Source organism: Gekko japonicus, unplaced genomic scaffold (assembly GCF_001447785.1).
Source record: "Gekko japonicus isolate JY-2015 unplaced genomic scaffold, Gekko_japonicus_V1.1 scaffold2453, whole genome shotgun sequence".
NCBI classification, from domain to species: domain Eukaryota; kingdom Metazoa; phylum Chordata; class Lepidosauria; order Squamata; family Gekkonidae; genus Gekko; species Gekko japonicus.
The window spans coordinates 135,802-143,541 of NW_015173212.1; the positions used below are offsets into that span (position 1 = coordinate 135,802).

Below are 7,740 nucleotides of genomic sequence, written 5' to 3' on the forward strand. Positions count from 1 at the left end.
CCAGTCTTCGGTAGTCGGCTCGAACGCTTCGAACCTCTGGCTGTTCGCGGCCATCCTTATGCGCACAAGCGAAGTCACCGGATCTGGTGCTGCTTGCGGCTGGCCTGCCTCTGCGATCTCACTGTTGTCCGTTGTGGGGTCTGTACTAGCGGGGCTGCCTACCCGCACTACAATCCCACCTTCGTCGCCAATTGTTAGGTCTCGAACTTAACAAAGAGTCGGAGAGTGATTTCAGCAAGAATGCGGTTTTTATTCTTCAGCTCAGTTACTTCTCCAACACGGTACAACAATCGCCAGCCAGAACCCATCAGTAGTCAAAATATACACTGGCTGCTCTGTATTTAAACATTCCCGGCTAATGTAGCCACACCCACTGTACAGTAATACAACCTATGAGGTTGAAGAGATAACGTCCAATCAGGAGCGATCCCGCTTTGCAAGCTGATTGGCAGACACATTCTGGGCTAGGGCTCCTATTGGTTACATTAGGATCCTAGCCCAGGGCGAAGCTTAACATGGTATCTCAGTTAGGTGATTCGCATAGCAGTTCATGCATACCAGTCAATACATAACAGCTTTTGACCAGGAAACAGCAGAGGCCCATTTCGAGGGCAGAGTCCCCTGAATGTTGGGGGTGCATGACAGGTGGTGGTCCAAACCTTATTTTAGGGTGCAGTGCTTTTAAATTATCCTCAATATTTGTTTGTAGGTTTCCAGAATTAGGAACTAGGAGGTGGGAAAGAACTGGGAAGCACCTTCAGCCTCACGTACAAAGTGCATGTACATCTGAAGCATGCATAAGTGTTCATAGAATACTACACTGGTGATGTATTCCTAGACATGGCACTAAATTGGCCCTCCAGTTACTGACTAGGGATCTAGGCCTCTACACCCCAGTCTTCACAGAGGACCTGAACTCCACAAGTTTTAGCTTGGAAATCTTGGTTTGCAAGCAAGAGCGTCAAGTGGGAAATGCAAAAACCTGATGCTATAGAGTGCAAGTACCCAATTCCAGATTTTACTGTTCCTTCACATAAAAAACATGCCACGCAAACCAAATATTTACATAGCTAGAAGAAAGATTCCATCCTCCTTTCTCTGTTAGCTGTGCTGGTTTTGAACATGCATTCCGCCACTCGCAACTTTCAAGCGGTGCAATCTGTTCCACCGCTGCAGGAGCCTGCCGCCTCATTCTCCTGCGCGTGTGTAACGAGGGCGCGCTTTTGCACGGGATCGGGGCGGGCGAAAGAGAGGCAACGCTTTGAATGAGGGAAAGGGATTCGGAGTCGCAGGCCTTTGAAATCCATGCAGTGTTTTCCTTTGCGGAGGAAAGAGTTAACGCGGCAGAAACCCAACACTCCCTGCAGATCCCAAACTCAGAAAGGGGACGGGAGGGAGAGAAAGGAGGGAGGGGAGAGGCTCAGCCGGGCTCGGCACCAGAGCCGGCGGTTTGAGGCGTCTTTGCCAACAGCAAGCTATTAACGCAATGGGACTCCAGGTTGGCTTTGCCAGCAGAGGTTATCCAGTGCGCGGAAGGGCTTGACCAGCCAGCAGAAGAGCTGCAAAGGATCTGGAAAGCGGCGCATCTCCTCTAGGGTGAGCCCGATGGGCCACATGGCTCAGGGGGTGGGAATGGGACAGAGGAGCCTCGGCCAGAGTGGCCCCCTTCTCCGCTTCTGTTGCAGCCTCCTCCCCCCCCCCCTTCGTTTCGAAGCCTCCAAACTCGAGCCGAGGCGTAATTAACCAAATGCACATGCCTTCGCGGCTCCCCTTCCTTTCTCCTCCACCGCTTTCTGCAAAGTTCGCAGATTTTGCCTTCAAAGCACTCTGCAGACTTCCAAGGGGGGATGTGGGGATTTTTGTTGTCAGGCGGAAGGGCGCAGCTTCATCCGAGGGCAGAAGTTAGCTCCTGTTAGAGAACCCGCAGAAGCTGCCTGGAGGTAGGTACGTCGTGTGCTGAATGCTAAAACAGTGGTCCCCTTCCAGAAAGGGGGGGGGGGGCTGCAGAATTCAACGTGGAGTTTATTTGCTCACTCAAGCGACGAGACTCTTTCTGTGAACGCTGGGTTTTGGCATGTGAGATTTCCCCCCTTCTGATTATTATTATTGTCCCATTATACAGACCATAAAACTAAGGCAGGTTGTCCCATGAACGCATCTGGCTTCGGGGTTGTGCCGTCAGGCTACATGGACGTTACTTGGGTTGCTAAACTGCACTTCTAATTTGGAATTAAAAATGTAGGCTATTAACAGTGCAATCCTAAACAGAATCACAGCTTTCCAAAACCAGGGTGGGTGGGTTTGACGGGGTTAGGATTGCTCTGTTAGCCTACACAGTGAAAGTCCTGTTCAGCATTGTTATTTGAAAGATTTAATGGCTCATGGTTAAATGCTAGGGAAGAACTGATACTTCCCCAAAAGCTCTTATTAATGGTGTTCATGTCACAGGGTTTGCTTGTGTGTTTTTCCCACCAGGAGACTGGCTTCCCTACTTGCTGATGCATGCCGCCCCCCCCCCCCCACCCCTAATATCCACCTCAAAAATTGGGGGGATCTGGCCTCCAAAAGCAGGGATTAATTCAGCCTCATATAAACCTCTCCTTAGGGGCAGAAGTTACTATAATGACTGCTATACCCGTTTCCTACCAGCGGGTGGAGAAGAAATAATAAGTGATTTTATATCTGTCACACACATTCTGTTTACCTGGCACGCCCCCAAGGAGGATCGTGTAGAGTGCTAATCTTGAGCTGTTTGCGACCTGAGGACAGTCCCCTCCTGAGTGAGGCCACCTTCTTCTTAGGTGGTAGATTTTTGGCATCACTGAAGTGCCATAAGTGGAAGACTGAGGGAGATGATCTGTGTAGGCCACAATCCTCTGGAAATTTTCCTGCTCAACTATTTCTTTAAGTTAATCAGAGCAGTGCCCTTGTGCAGGCCCCATTATTTGCAATGGGTCTGGTGCAGAACTTGCTACTGGATTGGGCCCAGTATTCACTTGTGTGTTGGAGGAGGGTATCGTTTGGATTTTGAGGAGGGAAAAGAGAAGGAGGGAGGAGAAAGAGTACATACAAAGAGATTAGACTGGCAGATGTAAACAAAAGATATGAACGTATAAGGTACAGAATTCAGAAGCATGATCCCTGTTGCTGGTTGTAAAGTTCTTTAAAGTAATAGATCCTAGCCATTTCCCGACCATCATAGAACTAATATTACTAAAGTGCCACTGCTGTCATTGGAAATAGAAGTCCCTATTCTACAAGCACTTTACACATACTCATAAAATCCCAACAGTGTCGCTCTTTATAATGAAAGGCATTTTGAAGCATGAAGTTGCCATTTGAGCACCTCTGTGGAGAGAATTCTGTCTCGCTGCCTTCTGCCCACGTTTGACTCTCTTGGTTTCCAAGGTTTTTCCCCACATAAACACTTGGACCATTCCCCACCCCCCACTGGAGTGTGTTTTGGAGCATCCACACAACATTGTCGTGGAATTGTCCATCTCCTGGGCTTTTCCTTGCTTCACTGTGTTTTTTGCCAAACCTGCTTTGATACAATTTTTCTAGAAAGATCATAGTCAAAGTAGGCTTGTCCACAACACCAGGGCCATTTCCCCTCAGTATCCCCTGACTGATCTGGTTAGCCCAGGCTAGCCTGATCTCATCAGATCTCATAACTGAAGCAGAGTTGGCCCTGGTTAGTATTTGGATGGGAGGCCGCCAAGCAATACCAGGGTCGCTACAGAGGCAGGCAGTGGCAAGCCATCTCTGAACATAAAACAAAACAATCCCCGCGCCCTCACACCCACCATTCCCGCCTCACACATACTGATCCAGGTAGTGCTTTAAAAAAAAACAGTACTTTCTATATTGTTATAAGTAACACTACAGTAATACAGCTACAATCAGGTGTTTGTTTTTTTAAGCTGGCAAAAGCCCTTTGGGGGGGGCAGGGGATGGCAGGCCCAAGGGGATACCGGGGAAAGCACAGAGAATATCCTTGTGTGGCGGCTCCTTTCTGCTACAAGTGCCTCTGTATTCACAGCAGCAGTGAATGCCCAGTGAGGAATCATTGCTAGGTGGATGCAGCCGAAGATTGCTGTACAGCCACAGAGCTTCATGGCCTAGCATCTGACCCTTTCTCCTCACCTTCTCCTTTTCCTCTCTTCCAGGTCACTATGGAAACCATGCAAAGGAGAGTCCATTTGGCTTTCCTTGTGTTCCCACTGGTGGTGTTTGGGGCTCCCAGGGATGAGTCGAGCCCCCCACAGTTCACAACTACCCTGAGCGGCTGCCGCCGTTGCTGTGACTCCCTGGATGCCCCAGGCTCCTCGGAGACCAGTCCTGGCACAAACAGCCCTCGCTCTGTACCCTATGTGATGCCAGAGGTCCGTCCGTATATCAACCTCACCATTCTGAAGGGTAAGTGCGCATTTACCCTTGCCTGCCCTTCCCCACACCTCACCCCAGTGTGGGGGTAGAAATACCTAAGAAAAGAAATGGGGGGGGGGGGAGTAAAGGTGCCTGAGGGATGTGAGAGCTGCAAAGTTTGTGGGCCTATGGAAGAATCACTAGCTGCACAAAAGCCACAATTTGACCGCTCTTGTTACACTTTCATTGGGCGCTGCTTCCTCTCTTTGTGGGTTTCTCCTTCCTTGCGCTTTCTCTGTTCTGTTTGTGCTTCTCCTTGATGTTTTCAAGTATTTAACCTGGGCCAGAGTTGCTGTGGCTGCTGCCTAGTGCCCCTGGCTTGGATCCCATGGAACTGTTTCTGGAGATGAAAAGTTTCTGCCCCATGGAGTGGGACTTTCTTGCCTCTCCTCTCCTGCTGTAGCTCAAAGGACTCCCTAGAACGCTGTCCCTGGAGGTCCCCAGTTTCCCAGGAGCAGCATTTGGGAGAGTATTTTGAGCAGCAGCAGAAATGCGGGAGGCAAGAAAGGTCGTATTCCATGGGCAGAAATCCTTCAGTCTACGGAAACGCTCTGCTGCATCCAAACCCCTAACATAACATAAGAGACGCCAATGTTGGATCAGGCCAAAGGCCCATCCAGTCCAACACTCTGTATCACACAGTGGCCAGAAATACCAGTGCCATCAGGAGGTCCACCAGTGGGGCCAGGACATTAGAAGCCCTCCCACTGTTGAGCCCCCCCCAAGCACCAAGATGACAGAGCATCACTTGCCCCAGAGTCCCTATCTATACCTTGTGGCTAATAGCCACTGATGGACCTCTGCTCCATATGCTTATCTAATTCCCTTTTGAAGCCGTCCATGCTTGTAGCCGCCACCACTTCCTGTGGCAGTGAATTCCAAGTGTTAATCACTCTTTGGGTGAAGAAGTATTTCCTTTTATCTGTTCTAACCCGACCACTCAGCAGTTTCATGGAGTGCCCACGAGTTCTTGTATTGTGAGAAAGGGAGAAAAGTACCTCTTTCTCAACCTGTTCTTTCCCATGCATAATCTTATAAACCTCAATCATGTCACCCCTCAGTCGTCGTTTCTCTAAGCTAAAGAGCCCTAAGCGCCTTAACCTTTCCTCATAGGGAAAGTGTTCCAACCCTTTTATCATTTGAGTTGTCCTTTTCTGCACTTTTTCCAAAGCTATAAAACTATAAGGCCCTGTCTTGCATTCTGCTCCCCCTCCCCAAGCACTCTGCCAGCGGCTGCAGCGGCCTTTTATCATGGCTGCCAAGCAAGCTGCTTATGCATGTAAGCACGCTGTGGGGCAGGGTTTCTGGGCCACCCACAAGCTTATTGTTAGCCTCAGATTCTGCTCACAGTCCCTCTTTTCCCTCTCTTCACAGGAGACAAAGGAGATCAAGGAGAGCCTGGAATTCCTGGGAAATGGGGCAAAGAAGGACCCCCTGGTGAACGGGGAGCTCAGGGCCCGAAGGGGAGCAAGGGACAGATGGGTGCCCCAGGGGATCCTTGTAAGCACCAGTATGCTGCTTTCTCGGTAGGCCGTAAGAAGGCCCTCCACAGCAACGAGGGGTACCAGGCCTTGATCTTTGACACCGTCTTTGTGAATCTCTATAGCCACTTCGACATGTTTAAGGGCAAGTTCTACTGCTACGTGGCCGGCCTCTACTTTTTCAGCCTCAATGTCCACACCTGGAATTTCAAGGAGACCTACATGCACGTCATGAGGAACGACCAGGAAGAGGTCATCCTCTATGCCCAGCCCAGCGACCGCAGCATCATGCAGAGCCAGAGCCTGATGCTGGAGCTGCGGGAGAATGACGAGGTCTGGGTGCGCCTCTACAAGCGAGAGCGTGACAACGCCATCTACAGCGACGACATAGACATCTACATCACCTTCAGCGGCTACCTGATCAAGCCCAGCCTTGAGTAACTCCTTTCCTTCTAAGAACTTCTTCTGCTTCCCGTGCATTCTCTTCACTGCCTGCAACTGCTGCAAAACACACACGGAAGAACTGGAGGGATCCGGGCGTTCGGGAGACAGCCATAGAGAATGTGGTGCTGAGAAAAGTGGATGCTACTTTTCTGGACAGAAAGGTGTCATTTGTTCAAGGAAGAATTTCCTGCTCACCTCCTGCTGACCTTTGTAACCCTGCTCACTTTGGAGGAGACCCTGAAGTTAACAGTGAGAGTCCCCAGGTTACCCAAATCCTTCTCACCTGCTGTCTCTCAGGCTTTGCCTTCCTTTCAGGGTTGACACACAGGTGTTCCAGTGATAATTTCCTAATCAGTAACATTCTTGTTTGCGCAAAGGCAAGAAAGTTTTACTTGTTGAGTTGAGCTGTCTAAAGCAAGTTAAATCTTCACAAAATTTCCAAGCCACATAACAGCTCCACTGCCTGCAAGGTGCTTGACAATCATCTGTTTTTGCAGCACAAACCAGTTTATCCAGACCCTGCTGGGCTGCCATACACGGCGGGTCATGAGTCGAGCAGGCCTCATCTTGTCCAATCCAATCAAAGTTGAGTTTGCCAATCTCTGTGTGGGGGATAGGCCCATCCTCCATGAACTAATAACAGTTTAAAGTTGTCATTATTAGAATTTGCTTCCGTTAGCAAATAGGTGAAAAACCCACCTGGTCCAACTTGCATTATCACAGGGATAAAGAGGAGCTGGAAGGGACCTGAGCCTCATCCTATTTAGCCGCTGAACCAGCTTCAAGATCCGTTACTATTGGCAAGATTGAGATCTAGAACAGTTCTGAAAGCTGTTCACTTTAAGGCTAGGATCCAGCACACACGTTGTGCACGGAATCACTGGTACACCATCTTGCGTCACTGTGCGCTGGATTGCAGCCTGTGTCTGAGGAACTTGGTAGCTGACAAGTTCCAATTCCAGTTCAAAACTTGTGCCAAAAATGCAGGGAAATGTAAGCAAAGGAGTGATACAATCATGTGTATCAGTCTCTGCTCAGCATGGGAATACAGGATCATTTGCACATGCGGAGACAGGCCGTGGCTCTGTACTGATCTACCCTTGATTTGGCCTTGCCTCCCTATGAGAAACAGGCCAAATTCCAGGAATGGGTCAAACAGTGCAAACCCTTCCCCTCCAGCCCTTCTTTTTAGCATCAAGCTAGACAAGGGAGCAGATGATCTGTTACTGGAGCTCTGGTGTGTGTGATTTTTCAAAAGCAGCCTCCCCTAAAGAGGGGAGTCTGTTTAGCATTACAGTGCTGGGAGGGTTTAACCCTTTTCTCTGTGCCATTTTCAAAATCTAAAGCCTAGTCTTGATATGCACACCATGAAGCTGCAGTTTCCTCA

The 7,740-nt window shown here is 49.5% G+C and overlaps 1 protein-coding gene across 1 annotated transcript; it reads left to right on the forward strand.

Annotated features, from left to right (window-relative positions):
* Window positions 1-1,474: 1,474 nt before the first annotated feature.
* C1QTNF6 (C1q and tumor necrosis factor related protein 6) lies at window positions 1,475-6,502 on the forward strand. Its single transcript, XM_015422697.1, has 3 exons — window positions 1,475-1,596; window positions 4,170-4,419; window positions 5,803-6,502. Exons 2-3 carry the CDS (start codon window positions 4,176-4,178, stop codon window positions 6,348-6,350), a joined length of 792 nt encoding a protein of 263 aa, XP_015278183.1. The 5' UTR covers window positions 1,475-1,596; window positions 4,170-4,175; the 3' UTR covers window positions 6,351-6,502.
* The last annotated feature ends 1,238 nt before the right edge of the window (window positions 6,503-7,740 follow it).

What these genes read in the sequence shown, in the direction of transcription:
- C1QTNF6 (XM_015422697.1), top strand. Translation starts at nt 4,176, where the DNA reads ATGGAAACCATGCAAAGGAGAGTCCATTTGGCTTTCCTTGTGTTCCCA. An exon ending in CAACCTCACCATTCTGAAGG is followed by an intron (nt 4,420 to 5,802) that starts GTAAGTGCGCAT and finishes CTCTCTTCACAG; the next exon opens with GAGACAAAGGAGATCAAGGA.